This window comes from Nestor notabilis, unplaced genomic scaffold, assembly GCF_000696875.1.
Source record: "Nestor notabilis isolate BGI_N333 unplaced genomic scaffold, ASM69687v1 scaffold15767, whole genome shotgun sequence".
Classification (NCBI taxonomy): Eukaryota; Metazoa; Chordata; class Aves; order Psittaciformes; family Psittacidae; genus Nestor; species Nestor notabilis.
The window spans coordinates 18882-41185 of NW_009937965.1; the positions used below are offsets into that span (position 1 = coordinate 18882).

The 22304-nt window shown below is 37.6% G+C and overlaps 1 protein-coding gene across 1 annotated transcript in view; it reads left to right on the forward strand.

The window, feature by feature from the left end:
* ICA1 (islet cell autoantigen 1, 69kDa) overlaps positions 1–22304 on the forward strand; it is a 59766-nt gene that overhangs the window by 18555 nt on the left and 18907 nt on the right. Inside the window, exons 6-7 of the mRNA XM_010019092.1 lie at positions 15781–15906; positions 16095–16193. Of these exons, the coding sequence (XP_010017394.1) occupies positions 15781–15906; positions 16095–16193 (225 nt within the window). The remainder of the gene's footprint in view (positions 1–15780; positions 15907–16094; positions 16194–22304) is intronic.

Genomic DNA, 22304 nt, shown 5'->3' on the forward strand with positions numbered 1-22304 from the left:
GGTGCAAAGAAATAAAAAATATAAATGACATTTTCTAACTATGATGACACTGCACTTAAAGGAGTCAAGAAGACTTCCAGAAGATCTTCAGGAAATAAAATAAACTGAATTGTTTAATTACTAGATGAATAAAATCATGGGCACAGTAGAGAGATTAGGTTTATGCTATGTTATGATTTTCTTTACATCGCCCCTCTCGTCTTTCAGTGTTCAAAGGCAGTAATTACCTGTTTCCGTTTCCTGCAGGGGTTAACTCTCAAATTTCTCTCTACTTGCCAGGGTTCCCCCCACCCTGCACCATGTGTGCCAACCATCCTTTGCTCTCAGGTTGTCTCGTTTAACACAATTGAGTTGTGATGAACTCAGCAAGTCACAGCACTTTTAGCTCTGAATCCAGGTTACTTCTGGTTTAGAGCTGAATATTATCTAGAAAGCTTATTTCTTTGCTTCTGCCATTTATTTTGGTCGGTCTGCTTCTTGCTACCAATCTTTGCAGTCATTTTTGGCAACTTGCAGACTTTCATCATATTAACAAAATGTGATTCTTTGTTTTCAGACTACATGAAGTTATTTGCATCTGTGCAAAGAACTTTGATTTTATCAACTCCTTGTAGTCGTTTGAGGAGAGGAAATGTTTTAAGTTATCAGGACCAAACTCTTCCCTGAAGAGGATGTATGTTCATACATGAAAATGTGCACCCGTTTGCAGTTTAAAACACTATATGTCCAAGCACGCTGTTTTGGTAATTACCACTGCAGATTGACAGATGTGTGTTCATTACTAGAACTGTATTTGGGGCTTTTAACATAGAAGTCTATCCCCAAACTCTTAAGTAATGGTGTTAAGATGACTGTCATTCTGTATGCAGTTTAAGAGCCTCCTGGTAACAGGAATAGAAGAATCATTGGTAATTACTGCCTTTGTATGTCCTTGCTTGAAGGTCTGTCTCAGTGTCAACACGTTTGGGTGTTGTGTTTTGGTTTTTTTGTTTGTTTGTTTGTTTTTTTCAGCCTAGTAAAGCACACATGTTGGATTTGGCTAATACTGAAACTTGTTACCAACAGAAAGTTGAGGCATGTATCTAGATGACTTAAAGTAGAAAAGACAGACATTCTAGCAAGGCTAGAAGCAATATATTTATTTCCTTTCCTTCATTTAAATTGTCATTTCATGTTTGTTCCCTTGTTAAAACAATTTGCGTATTGATCCAAGCTGTAATAATGAATACAGTTACTGTGAGAAACCTTTCCATCTTAATAGCTTGAGGAACATGTAATGTTCTATGCTGGTTGATAATCAGAGAGTAGCCAGAAGCTGTAAGCTCTGAGGGGTAGAGCTGCTCTCATACACAGTTTATTCCTGTAATGACCCAGTGTGAATAAGTTAGGAGGAAAGGCTGTGTGCACTCTAGCTCTCAGCTGTCACATATCTGGCTGCATGAAAACTCCCTCCTTTGATACAGTTTGAAGTTAAACAGATTAACCTTAAGTAGTATGTCTTTATGGTGGAGAAGATTGAGAAGTCTCATGCAGCCAACAGTGGTGTCAGCTTGGATGCAGCTGCTGAGTGCTGCCCTCTGCTTCCCCCTGAGCCCTCCTTTGGAGCAAGAGCTACAGCTCTTTGGGTCAAAGCTACTGAGGTCATGCCCTACCCTGCATAAAGTGTGGACATACTTGCTCAGAGTTTACTTCCTTCTGCACAGACAGGAGATAGGGAAGTTAGTAGGTAATACATAAGGAGCTTGGGGCTATGTATTTGAAGAGTGGGGAAAGATTTTTGGAAAGGAAAAGCCAGGATTACACATAGCCCTTTTTCTAGGGAAGGTGTATGGCCATGTGGAGATGCTGCTTTTCTGATAAGTGGTGTGTAAATGAAGTTGAATTTGTACAGAACTCTGTGTAAACACTCCTTGTATTTGAGAATAGCATCTATCAATTTAGCTTAAAGTGTATTTTCCCCAGTTTAAATTCCAGTAAACTACTCTTAATTTGAAATGACTTCTATAAACACGCTTAGCATCTGTTTAATTCAAAATCATTTTTAAAACAGTTTAGTTAAGCTGCAGAAAAGTAACATACCTTTTCCGTTTCTAGGGCTGTGTGCTCAGAGGCTCTTGAATCTTTTAAGGTGGGGTGACTCAGTAAAGTTGTTTTGCTTTGCCTGATTTTTGTGTTGTGCCGTGATCTTAATTTCAATAATTACTTTGAGCATGGTTCTGGAAAAGTGAAGACCATTGCTGCTTTCAGCTTCTTAAGTTTAACAAACTTTCCTTCATTTTACAGTAAATAGTGGTTGGAGTTATGAAAGTGATTCACATCTTGTATTTCAGAGTTGGTCACATCCTGTATTTGTCAGACATTTATTTAAAAAAAAACAAAACAAAACAAAAACAAAACCCTGACATACTGTATTTTCTGTATATATTACACTTCATGTTTTGTTGCAATGAACTCGTTGCTGGTAGAGCAATTGCATTCATATTTTGGAACTGCTCTGTTGCTACTCTGTGAAAGCTGTTGTGAGGCTTAAAGCTAAAGATTTTGTTGTCTGGTTTTTGGCTTGATAAACTTGATGGATTCTGCTGAGAAATGTAACTTTGATCAAGGCTGTGCCCAGCTGCTGGGTAAGTGGAAAGGATTTTGCAGAGGCTGTGCTCTCACCAAACCATGTGCTGTGTCTGTCTGCACTAGGCCATGCTAGAGGGGCAGAAATCAGGAAGGAGGAGAAAAATACCTCCTTGATTCCTGTTAATTCCTTAGGGAAAAAAAGCTTCAGAGTTTTCTGTTGCTGTTGGGCTGTACCTTTCAATCCCCTTTTATTATTTTTTTTATGGGTTTTTTTTCTTCCTATGAAGGGACTAAATTATTTTTTAATAATGGAGGAGGAAGTGTGTTCCTTTTGCTGCAGGGCAGCTGTTCAGAAAGTTGTTATTTAGCACAGAGCAGTATTACTTGCAACAGATAGTTTTCATGTCTCAGAGAAATTTGATTTGGATATAATAAAATTGTGCTGCTTCAAAGACACATTTGAATCTGGGTCTTTGCACTACCATAGTATTTGATAGTAGGGGCGAAAAAAAGTCAAAAAGTTAAATAGGCAAGGAAAAAAAAAAACCAATAACATTCTCTTGAGACATCTTCAATTGGAATGCTTTGTTGGTTGAATAGCAGGAAGATTTTCGGCATATGAATTTAGAGTATCTTTGATTGATGGGCCTGTTCTAATTAAATATCTAACTCAGTAGTAGAGCTGTTCCAACAATACTTATTTTTAGCTAACTACCTTCTTAAAACATAAAAGGCAGGGGGAAGCTATATATACTTTTTCCCAGAGGATTCATTAGACAGTAACACTGTGGAGTGCACCACTCCCCTCTTAAATATCATTAGTAAAAGTTTCACTCAACAGACAAGGCTCTAAGACTTGAATGAGGAGAGAGGAGCATTTGCTGCATGCTTTGGCAGTGGATACAGGAAGATAAGCTAGGCCTGTTCAGGTAGGTCCTGCAGGTTTTGACAATCCATTTCCAAAATTCAAACCCCAGGTCTTAATATATATGTAGATTTCTGTACAAGGGGTACAAAATTTTATGAACATGAACTGCTGAGATCTGACTTTCTCTCTGCACTGAAGTTATAATTGTGGAAATATTCAAGCCCCCACTCCTTCTCCAAATGAATCTGTGTGATTGCAAAGCTTACATACTGTCATACAGCTACAATATGGGAAGCATTTGTACGTGCTTTCTGTTATTTAGGCGTGTTTGGGCGTAGGCAGTACTTGAATACACCCTGGCAATTGAAACTGAGCACTCTTACAGTTATGAAATTATGTAACTCAGTGTGCTTTTGAATTTTGATAATGGGAAATCCGCTGTTACATAGGTGTTAGGGATTACCACCTTCTTGGAAAAGCTCATTTGAAGTATCTGTGCTGCATTAGACCATGAAACAGAGAATTCTCCTACCATGAGAAGGCACTAAGCCAGTCTGAATCTAACAGCAAACTCTCAAGCCTGGTTTGACCTGCAAACATGCCTTAAGATTACCTTCTTCTTAAGGATGGACATGTTAATTCAAATGAAAATCCACTCTCTGTCCACCATCTCTCTTCGCTGGTGACCAATGCTAGCAATCAGGATAGAGCGAATACACAACGGTATGTTCTTGTAGTACTGTGAGCATTGGAGGCATCATAAGACATAGTGTTTGGGTCTTTTCTATAAAATTGTCCAGTTGCCTTTTGAACCAGTGTCAATTCTAGCCATCATAACTGTTCACTGTGATCAGAGAGCGGCCCTACTGACACAAGTGTTGTGTAGATTCACTGTTCCTGTGTTGAGTTCAAACAGCTAATTTGATTTAATGCCCTCTATTCCTGTTTTGGCCAAGTCTGGTCTTTTATAACTTCTGTATATGTGGTGTGTTGGACCTCCATCATGCTCCTCCTTAGTCATCTCTCCTTTTTTTTTTTTTTTTTTTTTTTTTTGTGGGCTGGTAAATCCTAGTATGTCTTTCTTTTTACAGAAACTGATTTACATCTTTGATCAGACATCTTGTTCTTGCCTGCTTTTTTTCCGCCATTGCTAAGCCTGAACTAATCTGCTCTTGCAGATCCAACTTGGCTTTGGGTGGAAGAAAAATATAAAGTGAAAAAAAATTCTTCATGTCACTATAATATTTATGGAATCACATGCATAATGTGCAAGGAAGTTCTCAGTTTTCCCCATCCCTAAAGAGACACAAGAGAGTTAGAAAAGGTACATTATAAAACAGTAGGAATAAACACAGGGCTGGGAAGGAAGTGAGGTAGTAGAAAGAAAGAAAGAAAAAGGAGTAAAACAAATGTGCATGTGTTTGCATAAAGGAGAGAGGGAAAGTTACGTAGTAGGATTCAATTTCCACGATAGTTGTCACTGAATCTATGAGAAGATGGTACAACAAACTTTCCTTTTTGGAGGGGAGAAAAAGGAAGAATATTCCAGCCAGCCATAACCTTATATCCTCACAGGGGTCAGACAATTGCACACATCTGCTGATTGTCAGTGGTTATGAAGTAAGCAATTTCGACCATGGCTTACTCATTACTGCCAGGCTGGAGTTACATGGCACGTGAGCCAACAGGCTCAAGGCAGTAAAATTTTTACAGGCTGAGTACTGAAAAACTTAAGAAGGAAATGTGGTATAAATGTGACACAAAGGGCAAATTTCATATTCTACAGAATAAAATCTACCAAGAAGTGCATGTCCACAGCCTGGCTTTTTGGTAAACATGGTATTTGTATAATACCTTTTGGGGGAAAAAAAAAATCCTCTATTAGGGTTTAAAAACAGCAGTAGTTAACTAACCTAATAACTTCTTACCTTATATTTTTATATTACTGTTAAAGAAAAAAAAATGCAGCAATGCTTTTTAAGCACTTTGCTTTTTAACATGAGATTCTCCTTGACCCAGGGCCATAGGCTTGGATTTCAAACCAGGAAGAAAAAGTCAGACATATGACCCAAAGTACTGAGAGGACAAGGACAGGGCTAGATATTAAGAAAAAATTAAGAAAAAGTATCAAAAAGTGCTGGAGAATTTACTTAAGACAAGGTGTTTCTAAGCCAATCTGCATCATTTAACAAAGAGAAAATGAAGAATTGGCTTGGCCATGGTATGTAAGTTTCTGAGGATCAATCTACTCATCAGGAGTTTAATCAAGAACAATGGCTTGGAAGCTTATACTGAATGAATTCAAATGGTAAATAAGGCAGGTATTTAAATACTTACAGTTACTATTAGCAGTAAAGGAAATTGTTTTAGTATTATTTTGGTTTTAATTCCTGGACTTCACTTAGGTTAGGATTTATCAAACCTAACTTCAGACATCTGCTGTGTAGATGTCTGCACTAAACTAATCAAAAAGAGCTCCCTTTATAGTCCAGTGGAGAGAAACAGACTCTTTTAGGGTAATATGAACCAAACTCTAGTCTCAATTGTTTGTGTTGGCCACATCTCCATCCACGAAAACAGATCACAGGGTAACAATGTAGATATCGGCATCAGAGCTAGGCACACCTAGTGTGTCTCTGGAAAACGTGCCTTAGGGTAAGTGCAGAAGTAATATTTTGTGATGTTAATCTACTGATCTGTTCTGAAGTTGAACTCTTTAGCCAAATATATGGCAACTGTCTAGGAATGCTTTTCTAGAACACCTGCAGAGCTTCCCAAAGCTAAATCAGGTAAGAATGACCAAGGAGATAGGAATCCTGCTGTGCACAGGGACAAACTCTGGCAAAAATGAGCCAAAATAATTACTATAATTTGAAGATTACTATGGGATTTATAGTGGCTCTCCTCAAAGAACTGCTAAAATGGGCCATATCCTACTAGGATGTGTTGAAAGATCACAGAATCAGAGAAAATACGAGTTCCTGGAGTTTAAAACTTTGCTGCGCTGAATGTTTCTAATAAAGTGTTTTAACATACTGAAAAAAGTAAATTAAGTATACATTAGTTTTAGTTGAACTACTATTAAAAATGTTGTTTTGGTGTGTTTTTTTCAATGCTATCTTAAATAAATGACATCTGATGTGTTTTTAAAACAGTGAGAACTTAATCCAACATAAAAATACCAAGTCTGTGTGAACCTCATGAATTTCAACAATGCCAAGTGCAAGGTCCTGCATGTGGCCATGTTGATGAGAAGCTCCACATGAACCAGCAGTGTGCGTTTGCAGCCCAGAAAGCCAACCGTATGCTGGGCTGCATCAAAAGGAGCATGGCCAGAAGGTCGAGGGAGGTGATTCTTCCCCTCTGATCCACTCTCCTGAGACTCCACCTTGAAAATACTGAGTTCAGATTTGGGCCCTCAGTATAAGAAGGATGTGGATGTGTTTTTTAGGTGGCTAAGGTTTTCAAAGTTGTAATTGTTAATAGATACAAAGTATAGAACATTGTGTACTGTACTGACAGATTTGTACTGGCTGAGAGTGCTGGGCTTGTTCCGCCTGCAGAAGAGCAGGCTCAGAGGAGACCTTATAGTGGCCTTCCAGTACCTGAAAAGGGCCTGCAAGAGAGCTGGAGGGACTTTTTACAAGGGCATGTAGCGATAGGACAAGGGCTTTAAACTGAAAGAGGGGAGATTTAGGAATCATGAAAAAATTCTGTACTATGAGGGTGATGAGGCACTAGCACAGGTTGCACAGAGAAGCGGTGGATGCCCCACCCCTGGCAGTGTTCAAGACCAGGTTGGATGGGGCTTGGAGCAACCTGGTCTAGTGGAAGGTATCCCTGCCCATGGCAGGGGAGTTGGAACTAGATGATCTTTAGGGTCCCTTCCAACCCAAACCATTCTGTGATTCTCTGATTATCCAGCCTTAAAAGAATTTTAGGTTGTTGTGGTCCATTGTGGGAGATGATACTCTAATGATAAACGTGTGTGTGTATATATGTGTGTGTGTATATATATACATATATATATATATGAATGTATGTATATAGAGTTTAAGGTCTAAGTAATGCAACTTTGCAAAGTTCCTTTAATGCAGTGTAAAAAGTTCCTGATTTTTTTTTTTTTTCTCATTTTAAATTATAATTTATTCAGTGCCTCAGGGCAGCAGAGAATGTTAGAGGCAGAAGTAAAAGCTATCAGAGTATGTTCACTTTCCTGATGAAAAAATAATTAACCACCCCAGCTGTTCTATAGCATAATAGACCATCACAGGCACAAATGGGAACAAAACACAAAAAATGTTCTTTTATTTCTATTAATTTCATGGACTTGAGGAATGCTCTTGCACACTACACAGAAATTTAGAGCTGTGTGTTGTGTCAAAGCTATCATGTGTCAGTGTAGAGTGTCCATGTAAAATTTAGTTCTGTCATATAATCCTTTCCTTGCCTGGTACACAAATATTGTCCTGTTTATAGTATCTTTATTAGCCCTTCCTGAGGGGAACAGAAGAAATAGAGAAAGGAGTTTAAAATCCTATGGCCTTACCTTACACATGAAAAATTGAAAAAAAAGCCCTCTCTCTCCCCCCAAACTTGGAATTTTGTGTTCATTTTATTTGTACACCAGTCAGGATATGTTTATATTGCTATTACAAATCAGTATAAGCAGAAAAACAAACCTATAATGACTTCAAACTCTCCAAGTTCTCTGATCAACTGAGCACAGCTGAAGGCTGAAATTTGCTTGGATTTGGTGTATCCAGACACACAGTAGCAGCTCTAATGCTTTTTATTTGGTAGATGTTGCAATAGAAAAATGTTTGTAGTAGATCCGTGTGTGCGCGCGCATGTGCTCTATAGCACAATGGTGGTTTAAGAGAACTGTACCACATGAGTGATGGAGTGGTGCAGGCTATTCATGGTCATGTTTACAAGACTGGGATCTTTAGTTGGTTTATTTTGCAAAATAAAACAAGTGGTTGCTATAATGTTATAATGCTCTAGTGGGGTGAACTGCACTATACTGTGCTGGGTCCAAGTGTCACTCACCCCTGTACATAGCCGGTAAGGGCACATTTTGCCAGTGCAATCCACTGTCTGTCAAACACTTGGGCTTGTGCATAAGTATCCTGTAATTCTGGGGCAGACCTGTAGTTTATTCAGTGCTTTTTGTTGTCAGGGACAATGGGACCCAGTCTCACTGAAACCTTCAGGAACTGCTGTAATATAAATGTTAAATAATAATGAGCAATACTATTGCAATCAAAGGGAATAGTTGCATATTCAAATGAAAATGTGAATTATCATCAGATGCTATTGTTCTTGTGTGTAAATTAAAACTATTACAGTTGTTATTTTGTCTCCCATTCTGAATGTGAAGGTAGATGAAAAATCCTGGTTTCGATTAAACTCAGGTTTTGCAAAGGAAAAATAAGTTTAAGAATGGTTCTGTCATGTGAATTCAGATACTGTAGGATTGGGAAGATAGCTAAATATAGCAGGTTTGCATGACAAAGTTGCATGAAAACTGCCAGGTGTGGGGGGACAATATTTCATTTAAAACATAACTTCTTACTAGTTTTTTCCTCTAGACTGCTTCGACATAGCGCCAGGAGAGCAAAATAAATGTTAAAATCATGGAAATTTGATTGTTCTTACTAGAAAGAAAAATGTTACAATTAAAGGAAGAAAACGTTCTACCAGTTTACGGTGGCTTTATGGTTGTTCTGTTTGTAGAAAATTGATGTTTCAAATCAAGGGTTTTGGTAGAGAAACTTGATTGTTCTTGGTCCCAGTAAATACAGCGAAATGCTGCTACTGCTACAATAAGCCATATTAAACTGCATTTGCCTATATTCTGTTATGGAATGGCATAGCATTGCTTCTGTCTCCTTTTTTCCTATTTTTCCTTTTTTTCTTTGTCTTGCGTACTTTATCATTCTTCTATTGCTTACATTGAGTTCTAGGACTGTCATGAACGTGCTGCAGCCTCCAGTGAGAAATCTGAACTGGTGAATTAGATGCTTCAATTAAATCTAAAATCTCTGGCTAATCATGGCAGGTGATTTGCTAGTAGATATTTTCAATTATTTGAGTAGGTATTGATTTCATTGGATTATGTTGACTATCACTATGGTTCAGTTGAATATTCAGTCTATTTCTCACCATGAATGTTTCGGCCACTAGAAGAATGATCTTTGGTGGCTGTACCATCTGTGTGCTGTATTGTATGTTGTGATAGGCTTACCTTGATCAAGTCTGTGTGTAATGAGAGTTCCCTCCCACTTTAGGATACCAGGAAGTTGTGCCAGTTTCTTTTCCAGAATCTTTACCTCTTACAGTGCGAATAGCCTAATTCACGTTTAATGCAGCTTTCACGGATGTCTTTCCACTTGAAGTTGCTGATACATTTAAACTACCTTGACACAGGATGTGTATATTTTCAACAGTAGTTTCAAAGTGTTATTTGCTTGTACTGCTGTAGTGACTGGTAGTCTGAGTCATAGGTAGCAGCTCCACTCTGGTAGTCCTGCATAGAAAAAGAAGAAAAAGGCAGGCTGTATGGCAGATGTGCCAGCAGTTTTTTCTCTCCTCATACAGACACAACTTCTCTTTCAAAGCTGACATCAGTTGGTTTTTTGTGGCAGAAAGGCAGGCAGTATCATCAAATTATAGAATGACAGAATGGTTTGGGTTGGATGGAACATTAAAAGTTTTTCTGGATCCAATTCCCTGCCATGGGTAGGGACACCTTAGAGTAGAAGGGGTTTTGTTGCTTTCAAGAGTGAGACAGGTAGACATGCAAAGGTAATTGATTTCTTTATGTGAATTGCAACATGAATGCAAATTTGCTTAATCAGGCTTAACAGAATGAGGATGCATGGGGACGTGTGCACAAGCACAGGCATTTGTAATTAAGTTGAAAATGGCAAATTTAAAAAAATGTATCATTGGAACTTGTTATGCACTTTAGGTTATCTAAATTCGTATCTCAAGAATCATTTTGTTTCTTCAACAAATCTGATGTACATCTGCTCAGCTTCAGACCCAAGTGGTATTGTTTGGATCTATTACATTGCCCAAGAAGTTTTCTTCTTTAGCTAGGCATTTCTTGCTTTATAAATTTCATCTCCTATAATTGATTTTGATCAGTGTTTCTCATCAGATCATAAATGAATATTTTTATAACCAGGACTGAAGCAGAGAAACAGAAGTATGCTACCTCTTCATTAACCATTGTTCTTATGTGTTATTCCTAAAAGTTGATGGAGGAGAGATTAATGAATGCAGTAAATACTAGTCCAACCCAAGGGAACAGTTGAGTCAAAGCATAGTCTGTAAAATATAGAACATATCAAAGCTCACTGAATTCAGATTCAGTACTGTGCACAATGTTGGAAATTCTTGCATTGCACATGGAAAAGTTTAACTACAGGCATTATTTTGTGTAAAGCATTACCTTTTCTTTCTCTAACTACTCAGCATCAATCTTGAATTTAAAAAGTAAAAATAAGAAAAAAATTTGCGAGTGCTTATATATGCTCATGTAAAAGTGTAATGGGTACTCCTTGTCATACCACCACTCATGATATGAAGTTATTACAGTTTTGTAGTAACTGAGAATCTAGTTCCTTATGCTTTCTGTGCCATATGCAGAAGTGCTGCAAGGTACGCTATGCGCTAAATACTTTGTCCTCAAACTGCAGCCTACTTCAGTTTGCATTTAATTTTCATGTAGTCTTCACAATGATCAGGTATGCCAGAAGGTGCTAGGCTTATTTAATGCAGAGATTTGTGCTGATTCCATCTGCTGGTAGAGTTTACCCAGAGCCCGCAACAGGAAGATTTGCTATATTCCAGTCATTTTTCCCTCTTGATTTACTTACCCTCCTCCTTCCAGCTTGTACGCATGCTGTGCATGCTTTTCAGATCAAGTAAGTGAGAGGTTGGGTGACAAATTAGACTGGAAGCATCTGTTTCTGCTTCTATGCTGGAAATGCTGAGACAAAAAATATACTGTATGTAAAGTGAGTTAGCGCATTTATCCAACTTAAGTTCTTTTGGAGATGATGCTTCACTAGATGAATTGTCCCTGAAATTGGGCTACTACTGAAAATAAATTTTGTATTTTATGGTAGAGTAGAAGAAAGTAATAACACAGATGTACCATAGAGGATATAAAGATTCCTTGAAAATACGTGACAAATCGTATTTTAGTAACTGAACATACTGAATACGGCTTTTTAACTGGGTCTGAACATTTGGGATTTTTATGTTAGCACTCTTGAAGACTGGGGCTTCTCTGAATATAGGTTTAGGAACCTATTTTAGTAAATATTGGCCCTCACAATCAAACATTCCAGTATCTGACTTTCAAGCCCCAAGGATTTTAAGGTTTATTATTTACTTATTTATTTTAGTCTTTTGAAATTATTTCCATTTTGTCTGGCATATTACAGTTTGTCAAGCTATTGATTTAGTAAGATACTGCTTTCCAAATTTATGTTTTCTTAAGTGATCTACTTAAAGAATTCTATTCCATAAAATTGTACTTAGATGTTTGCATTGGGAAATTAAAAACAGGTTGCTGTTTAGAAAATGAAAAGATGAAGAGTAATAATCTTTTTTTATGTCAGTAGTGCTGTAAGGTTTGCTTGTACAGCATAAACCTTACAACTGACACCTGCAGTTTCAGACACTTAGGAGCTCTTTCATTGTAAAATGTCCAAGTTGCATTTGGATTGGTGCGGTTCTTTTACAGTCAGAAAATCCTGACGCTTTTCAGACCAGGCATTTGAAGAAATTTTGTATGTTCATCTTTAATGAAGTTAAATGTATGCATAAAAATTTGCTGTACTGAGACCACAATGAGGTCCTGCTTCTCATGTCTTTGAGAGTAATTGCAGAGAAAGGAGATTAGTATGTATTACATCAGCTTTCCCTTGAGTAGAAAAGCAAGGGTTCACTCTGATAACTTGTATGGTATTAAGTAGATTATGCTTTGTAAGTACTAAGCTTTTATACCTAATTCTTGAAGCCACAAGTAATCTTAAAAGATGTCTAATAATAATTTGAATTGAAAATGCATTTATTGGCATACATAAATGCAAAAGGTCATGTCATGCTGATGCAGTATAACGTGTTCTCTCTTCACTTACCTGCACTGCTGCTGCAAAATGGAGAGTGCTTCTGGTCAATAAACTTACAGTATATCAAAAAACCTAAAAGCATCCTTAATTTAATAATTATTGTAGGATCATGTCTTCCTTGGTTGGCAAGAGAAATGTGTGGCATTTGGATCATGACATGATCACATCAAACATACAGGTGTGTATTGCTTGTGGATCACCTCTTTATGAATGCTGTAGCTTTTAAAAGAAACTAATCACATGTTCAGTTAAGATAAATGCTGTCATTGTTTCTTGCTAAGTGTCCCTGGAGACTGTATGCAGGAAGACTGCAACTCAAATTTCACATGGTTTTGGTTTTCTGGACTTTTTCTCTTCTGAGTAGTTGGAGACATGAGGTAGACTCAAATCCCAGTCTGTGGTATAAAGTCCTTGTGCAGACTTGAGGTTGTAGAAATTAATAATGACGTTTAGTAGTACTTTTTTTATTATTTTATTTTTACTGTGGCCCACCACCTCTGACAAAGTATTTATATTCCCTAGTACTAACATTCTTTACTTACTTGGATTATCAATCTACAAAGCTACAGCTGTTCTTACTGTGTTTTCACCAGTGCTATGATACACTGAGTAGGAAAGGGATTCAGATCTCAGTTGCACCATTATAAAATACAGTTTTACATGTGACCTGTTTCTACTGACATCGGTTGAATTTCTCTGAAGTTTCTTAGCCACAACTGAGATCAGAATTTAGTCTTCAGTCTCATTAAGTTTTTCAAAACCTTACAACATCTCTTACTTAAATACCTTTGTGTTGTAGCAATTCTTTCTGGCAAAAGCTGCAGGTAATCTCATGTTTGGATTTCAGTTATAAGTTCCTTTTTGCACAGGCCCATTGGGTTTCCGTTTGGTTTTTTGCTTTGTTTTTTAATTTTTTTCCCACAATTCTTATTTTTAGACTGAATCTGTGCTCTCAGTCACTGTCAGCTAAAAGCAAATAAAGGATTTAAGGACCTAGTGCAGGACAAAGGTGTTTTATCCAGCACTGAATAAAGCTTCCACGCTCCTGCCACTGCTCCCATTCTCCTCCATTGCGGCTTAATTTTGGAAGCCGATAAGCTTTTCACCCACCTGCTGTTTTGACTAGACAATTTGTGTGGGGTGGAACTGCTGGCATGGATAGCACAGTGTCTTGCTTGGGGTTCCACCAGGAATAAGCTAAAAGTAGTAGTGTAGAGTCCCTCGAGGACCCTGAAGTAAGGGGCAGCCTCAGGTCATGCCCATGTAGTTCCAACTGGGTAAGGCTTTTCACAAAATACTGTACTTTGTAGGGGGATATCTTGGCAGTAGCTGCTTTTTGCTTTTTATATCATAGCTTAGCATTTGTCATGCCTAAGGAGTGAAAGCAATGGGAGCAACTTCCTCCTTCCTGATGGAATTCAAATCTGTCTCCACCTCACCAAAACATCTCCTAACTACCCAAGAACTCTTCCAGCTCTAGACACCCCTTTTTAGTTTGAAACTCTTCAGTTCGCAAAAACAAGAAAGCAAGTCAGTAAGTTGATACAGTCTTGTGGTTAAAGCACTGGATCAGGTCAGAAGTTTGAGACATGATTGTTATTACCAGAACTCAAGATTTGTTGATTGATAGCTTGGTGTAATGTGTGGAGTTATACTGGAAGACTTCCCCTTCTAGATGAATAGGCTAACCAAAAAGCTATTTTATAAAGGTAGAGTATCACTGCTATTTCCTTATTTAAAAAAAAAAAAAAAAAAAAAGTAATTTTTCTGTAGGCATCATTTTCTGTAATTAAAGTCTCATAGATGAGATGCTGCATTTATCAGAAAATTTAAATTACAGTAGTTTCTTCCCTGTACCAGGCCTATGATATGTACAGCCCTATTATATTACTTCTGCAGAGCTGATCTGATCAGTGAAAAAAAAGGTTGCCACGTATCCAGCATCCCAAAAGTCCCACAATTTGTGTAATTAGGTCTTCTGATGAATTTGTGGTGCTCGGTTTGTAGCTGGTTGGAAGTCTCATATATCCTGAATTTGGGAAAATGAGGTTAGACATATGGTAACCTTAACGTTTTGGATTGCGTTATGAGGTATGTATTTGTCCTTGCTTCACAAGGCACAGGCACTTGCTGCACTTGTGAATATCAGGAGCATACATGTTTGTCAGATATTGTGTGATCGAGTCTGCATATTCTAAACAAAATCACCTTACTCTCCGAGTTTGGCCAGAAAAGGAAAGGAATATATTTAATTTGCGTTAAGTGGGGTTTTTTCTACTGTGAAGCGTTTTTTTGGTAAACACTTTATTGTAACTGTGAAAGGGTTATAGGAATATTATGATGTTTGTGGTTTGGTTGTTTCACATTTCCTTGGAAGAAAATAAATTTTGTATACAAATTTTGGTATAAAGAAGTTGCATCCAAAGCTGTCATAAAAACAGGGATCCTGGGTATAAATGCCTACATCAACTTTCTACCCTGATACCTGACCATGAGAATACCAGTAGTGTTGTCAAACATGTGCGGCTTGTGTACCAGAGGGTGTCTTGTATCTACTTGACAGATGGTGGAAGAATAATGTGAAAAACTAAAACCCTTTAAAACTGAAATTGTTTACAAGAAAAGTACTCTGTTTTAGAAGGATAACTTCAATAAGTGAAATTTTTGTAGCAGTTCAAAGTTATTGACGTGCTATATTGTCAACAAGAGTTGTAGATTGACTTTAAAGTTTGTCAGTGTCATTTCTCTCCTACTGTGATAGGTACATGGAGACATTTCTGCCTGAGCACCTGTATATTATGAAGTAAAATTTTAGTTCCAAATTTGTTGGTCAACCTTTGAATTGGTATTTCTGTAAAGGGATACCAAAATGAATACATTTTCCAATTATTACCTTATCGGTATATATTTAATACTAATATTAATCTTACAAAGAGGGGTTAGAAACAAAATTTCTTCACTGAATACGTTAGAAAAATAGTAACATAGAAGATAGCAACAGCATATTTTAGCGTATCTCAGCCTGCTATATCTTATTTTCAGTGGGATTGATGCTACATTAAAGTTCTACATAAATTTTAATTAAGTCTGCTCGGTTGTCTGATTTGCCTAAAAGTTGTGTTCATTTGCTTTTTCATGAAAAACAGAGGAAAAAAAAATCACTACATGAACAAATTGTCCTTTTGTTTGAAGGTTCAAGCTCAAGTGCGACATGCAAAACTCAACTTTGACAAACTGAAAACTGATGTCTGTCAAAAAGTGGATCTCTTGGGAGCGAGCAGATGCAACCTCCTTTCTCATGTGTTAACAACATATCAGGTATCCAAAGAAAATGTTGACCTCCAAAAGAAAGATTTACTGTTAATGTATGTTTTTTAAGAGGTTACCATGGCAATATTCAACTGTAAGAATATGTAACTACTATTGGAGGGGAGATGTGAGATTTGGACTGAAAGCAGACTGGTGTTAAAGCTAGCATTGCATTGAAATTTTATCCTACCTTACAGATAACCCTTCTTCATTTTTGGGAAAAAACTTCACACACAATGGCAGCCATCCATGAAAGTTTCAAAGGTTACCAGCCATATGAATTCACTATGTTAAAGGTAAGGAATAGTGAGATATATTTGTTTGCCCAATGAGAACAAGAGATCATACAAGGATGTATATTTGTCCGTATATTTTCTGACAATGTTATCCCTGTCCTGTCTTTTCATTTAAACATGGGGTTTCTGTTTAATGCGCTTCTGGCTAGTAGGATCAAAAACTGCATGTAAAGTGCAGTGACTAAGGACCATTTTGAAGGAAGACATTATTCAGGGCTGCACTTAAGTATGTGTTTAATTGCTAACTGGGATTTTGTTTGTTTATTCCAAAAGAATCATACAGTCCAGCAGAATTAGGGAATTATGTTACTCTCCAAAATCCTGCAAGTGAATTAATGCTATTTTGCTTTTGCATCTGTTCTTAAAAACTCACACTCTTTAAGAACACCTTGCTGGACTAAATATGGATGAGTAAAGGCTTTCCACACCTGTACTGAGACTTCTTAACCCTTAACTGCTCTAGGAAATAGTTTTGCTTGACTAGTGGTATTTGCTGTTTCTTTGTAATCTTTAAGTATGAATTAGATGCAATATCTGACTGTGGTCTGAGTTCAGTTTCACCAGGTATCTAAAAATCATCACTTAGCACTGTGTATTTTCCTGGTTATGCCTGCCTCTGCATAGTTGCTTCGCCCCTTGCAGTTTGAGGTTCAGTAGAGGAATGGGAAAACAGTGGAAAAAAAAATTACCATCTTTCCAATTATCCCATATTTTGTGCAACATAATAACTATGTGATTGGCTGATCCTATTTGCATGGGAGAAAAATAACATTTGTCTGAAGGAGGTCTGAGGGAAGGATTAGCACTGGAAGGAAAGTGAGGAATGAATGGCTTGCAGCAAAACCACTGCTTGCTTGGAGAGACAACCCAGTTTGAAAACAATTACAAGTCATAGCCTCAATCCATGAAATGCTTGTACATATGACACGTAGAAGTGGAAGATGAGCTATATATATATATATATGCTATATAGCCTGTGGCTACCCCAGAGCTCCTGGAAAAGAAGCACCAGAAGGTATATGGTTTAATTCACCCCAGACTGCCAAACTTGTTTGTACATGACTATGCTATATTTAAAGTTGTTTTCTAGAATGTGGGTTGTGAGGGAGCAGTTTCTGAACTTTGAAGTGCATAAAGAGCTTTTGGAGACTATTACTCCTGCAGCATGAAACATCACAATAGACCAAACAAACAAATGTCAAGCTCAATCTCTCCTGACCAAGGATAAAAATGAAGAGGCTTATAAATTGTTTCATCTTGCCCAGCCTCTTAAGAATCCTGTCTTGCAGGAGAAGTCCTCATTTGCTGTGAAGTTAATATAACTGTAAGCTGCTTTCTTGTGTAGCATGTAATGGAAGATGGGTTTCAGCTAGAGCTTATGTCCAGATTTCAGGAGGAGACATTAGGGCATAGTTATCTTGACATTGCCTGTAATTACCTACAGACTTACCAATTAAATTCCAAACCAGAAAAGAAAATCCCCTTTATTTCCACTATTGCTTCCGATGTCTAGTTCACAGCCTGGGTTTTGCATGGCCAGTCCTGCTCAGGAGCCTGGGTATTATGCTGCTGGGCCATTCTCATAACTTCCCAGTGTTAGAAGTTTCCTGAGGAATTTTTTCTCTTTGCTTTGATACAAACCAATTTCAGTCTGATTTGTGTAGGTAGCATATATTGTTGCTGAGTATTCTCTTTTATATATAAAAATGTGATTATTTGAACAGATGTATGATGTTTCAAAAAGCATAGTAAAATTTGGACATTGGAGAGAAACTTGTACAGAAAATTCACCTGTCCTGGGGAGTGAAATACCCTTGTGATAGGGGATGAGAGAGATTTGGGGGTATTTGTTATCTTTTGAGCTTCCTTCTGTGAAAGATTTCAGTATGATCTGAATTTGAAATTAGATTGGGAATCTATGATGAAGAAATACAATCTGTATTGAGTGGACACATGTGTAACAAACACACCCTTGAAGCAAAAGGTAACCGTAATAATGGTTGTGAATCTAGTGTGTTTAGGATGCAGCCTAACTTTGTTATGAAAATCTTAACCATCTTTATTGCTGGCTTCCTGCACTGAAAAGATATGACTTCCTGGTTTTGCAGTGAAATGTATGTTGAGAAATGATGCTAATCACAGGTAGTTTCATTCTGCAGAATTTCATGGAAGTCTTTGCTTTCACAAAACAGCTGCTTGGGAATAAGACTATGTTACTGCCTTTTAGTTCTTTATTTCTTTTGGTATCTAGAGCATGGGATTATTTTCTATACCAAGGCGCCTCCATGATCTCTTTTCCCCCAATTAGTAGTTTCTGTTTGTTTATATTAAATGATTGCTGAGAAGATTAAATCAAAATATGGTGGTTGCATCAGGTGATATTCTGTTGCCTAAGAAAATACATCTGCTGCTATTTCAGGTGCCTCACTAGGGTAAGTCACCTCACCTCCACTTGTCATTTCTGAAGGGTGTGGGACTCCCATGAATCCCATGTTTCCTCTGCTAGACCTGGGTGTGGAATGACAATAGATGTTTGTGGTTAGGGAACTGATCCCTCACAGTCATATCGTATGTTCATGCCAGAGTAACTATATATTAAGAAGGAGCTGCAAGATAATTCTACATTGAGATTACGTGGTATTATTTTTTTACGAAGTTTAATAAATGTCTATAGGAGATCTAGGGCAACTGTAGTTTCTGATGGATAGACTTTTGGTCTAAAAATACACCAAATGAAGATGCCTTACACATTTAAAAATATACAATCAGAATATATAATAGCTTAAAACACACATATAGTATTTCAGTGTGCCCATTTCTACATTAAATTGGGAGTTACCCCTCTTAGAATATTTTCTGTGTTATATCTTTAAAAGGGATCTTTCCTAAAAGAAATTTTTTAGTTTGATACTTGCAAATAATTTTTGTCTTTTATGATTCCAGTATCAATCTAGCAGCTTAATTCACCTTTTGATACAAGTGATCCTTTTGAATTGAACTAAGCATATGTGTATGTAGGATTAGCATTTTACTTTAAAACAAGAATTTAAAGAAACTGTTAATACTTGATTTAGATGTAGATTGTCTTCCTGAAAAGTTAGAAGGTGCTATGTACTGGGAAATTACTATCTGTATTTAGTAGTATGAATATATTCATGTACCAGGTTTACCTCAGGAAAGAGACTCTTAATAGCCTCTCGGGATTGTTTCTGGAAAGAAAACATTGTCTTTAGAGATGTTTGCCAAAACTCCCTTAATGAAAAACAGCCCATTTGTTTTCTTTGCTTCAGGGTATATGCTAAGAGTAGTGTAATTGTGCTATTGCAGCTGTATTTCCTAACTGTGAGTTTCATGGTTGATGAAAGATGATTATTAATGTGCTAACAACTCTATGTATCATGATGTAAAAGTATCTGAAGTATCTGTTACTGTATCCATTGCTTTATTATTAAAGATAATGGGCTGCTGGTTTGGTAAAGCCTTTAAAGTTTCATTGTCTTGAAATTACTGTATGTCACATGAAGTCAAATTTATTTCGCAGGCTATTTTTCAGGAATAATACCTCTTTTTAAATTTCTGTCTCCATTTATTTACCTTAGTTACTTAATGAATAGTTAGTTACTTTTTTTACATTTTAATGTATAATACCAAACTTCCTGAAGAGTTCATATGAGCATAGAAATAATAATAGTTCTGGTAAAGGAGCCAAAAGGCATATTTCTCAGTGCATCCATTTATTTCTATGCAAAGTGGAATGCTGTGCTCCTTACATGATTTGGAGAACCCTGTCCAAGCAGGTACTACAATGCTGTTGTCTCATGCTGATTGCTGCTGCAGTCTGGTATCCTTTCTTTTTTTTAATCCTATCCTTTGTTGCATGTTGATTTTACTCACAGCAACATTGCATATCATTTTCTATCTCTAGGGTTTTGGGGGCAGGGGTTAGCTGTTTATTGGGGTTTTCCTGATGAATCTTCGTGAGGAAATTCTGAGACAACCTGCTTTTCCCTCTTCCCTTTCAGCTCTCCCCCAAATGAAACCTGTCTAAGCCTTTGTCTCCTCAGTGGTATTGCATTTCTCCACATGTGTCATGATGTCCTGGGATGTATCCCTGGCTCCTGGATCTGCCTTTACTGTGTTGCTTTGATTCTTTCTCAGTCAAAAGGAAGCACATTAGTTGTCCCGAGGCACTTGGGGGAAACTGTGGGCAAGCTAAGTGCTTTGTCAACACTCTGGTGATTTAACTGCAGAGGACAGGTTTTGTGTGCAGTCCAGATGATCTTGGCTTGACTTGAAAGTAGCCCAGATGCACGTGAAGGAATTTTGTGAGTGAGTAGCAGTGAGCCACAGAATAGTGCCTGAGCTGGAACCAGAGTTAACTCTGCAGCAGAGGAAGCCCTTGATGGCTTGCATATTTTGTCTGAGTACTAGGAGCAAGCAAAATGTCACTGGTGACTTGGTTCTAGACCTCCCGTATGAAGACAGGCTGAGAAAGTTGGGGCTGTTCAGCCTGGAAAAGAGAAGGCTGCGTGGAGACCTTATAGCAGCCTTCCAATATCTGAAGGGGGCCTACAAGGATGCTGGGGAGGGACTCTTCATTAGGAACTCTAGTGGTAGGACAAGGGGTAATGGCTTTAAACTTAAACAGGGGAAGTTTAGGTTAGATATAAGGAAGAAGTTCTTCACAGTGAGGGTGGTGAGGCACTGGAATAGGTTGCCCAAGGAAGTTGTGAATGCTCCAACCCTGGAGGTGTTCAAGGCCAGGTTGGACAGAGCCTTGAGCAACATAGTTTAGTGTGTGGTGTCCCTGCTCATGGCAGGGGGGGTGGATGGCAGGGGGGTTGGAACTAGATGATCTTAAGGTCCTTTCCAACCCTAACTATTCTATGATTCTATGGACAAGATAAACAGAAGGAATGACTGTGAACTCTGCTAGTGTGTATGGTCTTTCCCTGATTTTTATAGTAAAAGAGAAACAACAACTCTAGGAAGATAGCCTTCTGAATATGCAAGGATCCTACCTTAAGCCACATACTGGTGTAGCTCACAACAAAGTCTGCGTGAGTCTATGTGAGCACTCAGGGGTGCTTCATACACCCAACTGAAGTGTGCTTCCTTTTGTGTGAACTCAGTCTGTGTCTTTACAGCCTTGTGTAATCACTATGCTTTCTAGGTTATAAGACTTCTGATCGAACCTGAAACAAGTAAGAGACTATCAGTTTGATTTCTGTGTACACTGTATGCAGTGATCACATTACCATGGGTTCATGTTTAGAAAACATTTGACAGTGGCTTTTTAACACTTGGTTTTATTTCATACCGATTCTCTAGCCCTTTTAAATCTTTTAAACAAGATACATCAGTTTGTAGTACACATCAAGATGTGGAGAGAAGAAAATAATTTCATTATTGAAAATATGAGGAATATTGTCTGAATTAAATTATGTTGAATTATTGCATTAAAATACAGCTGCTGATTTTTAACAATTTTAATCATAAACTCCATTGAAACTGAAGCTATATTTCAGCACTATGTTTATTTTTCTAATACAGGAAATAATAATTGCCATTATTATCATGCTGTTTCTTTCCCAAGGTACTTGTGAACTCCATTTCTATATGCTGTTATATCACAGCTTGATCACAGTCCTTTAAATATGTATTTCCTGAAATACTCATGAAGGAAGCATATAAAATATAGTTCCTTAAAGAAGAACCCTGGTTTCTCTGTATTTTTCTTGGTGAAGATGCAGAAGATTTTAATTCTGATAATTTTATTTAACTTGAATAACTAGGCAGTGGTTAAAGTAGTTCTGTTTGTTATTCAAAACCATTATACCCTTCTTGGGGCAGGCCCTGTGCTGCTATACTTAGGGGCAGGCAGAGCACCACAACTGTTGCACCATCTCCTCCTGATTACAGTGGGCTGTGTGTCCTACTATGAAGGTGTCCAAGATGGTTCAGGTGCCTGTAATGCATGGTTACAGTCCCTGTAATGCAAACCTCTGCTGTCTTTCTCTGCGTTGCACTTCTGTACAGGTATAGTGCATATTCTTATGTTTTTGAACTCTAATCCAGGTCCTCATGGAGTCAATGGAATAATTCCCATCC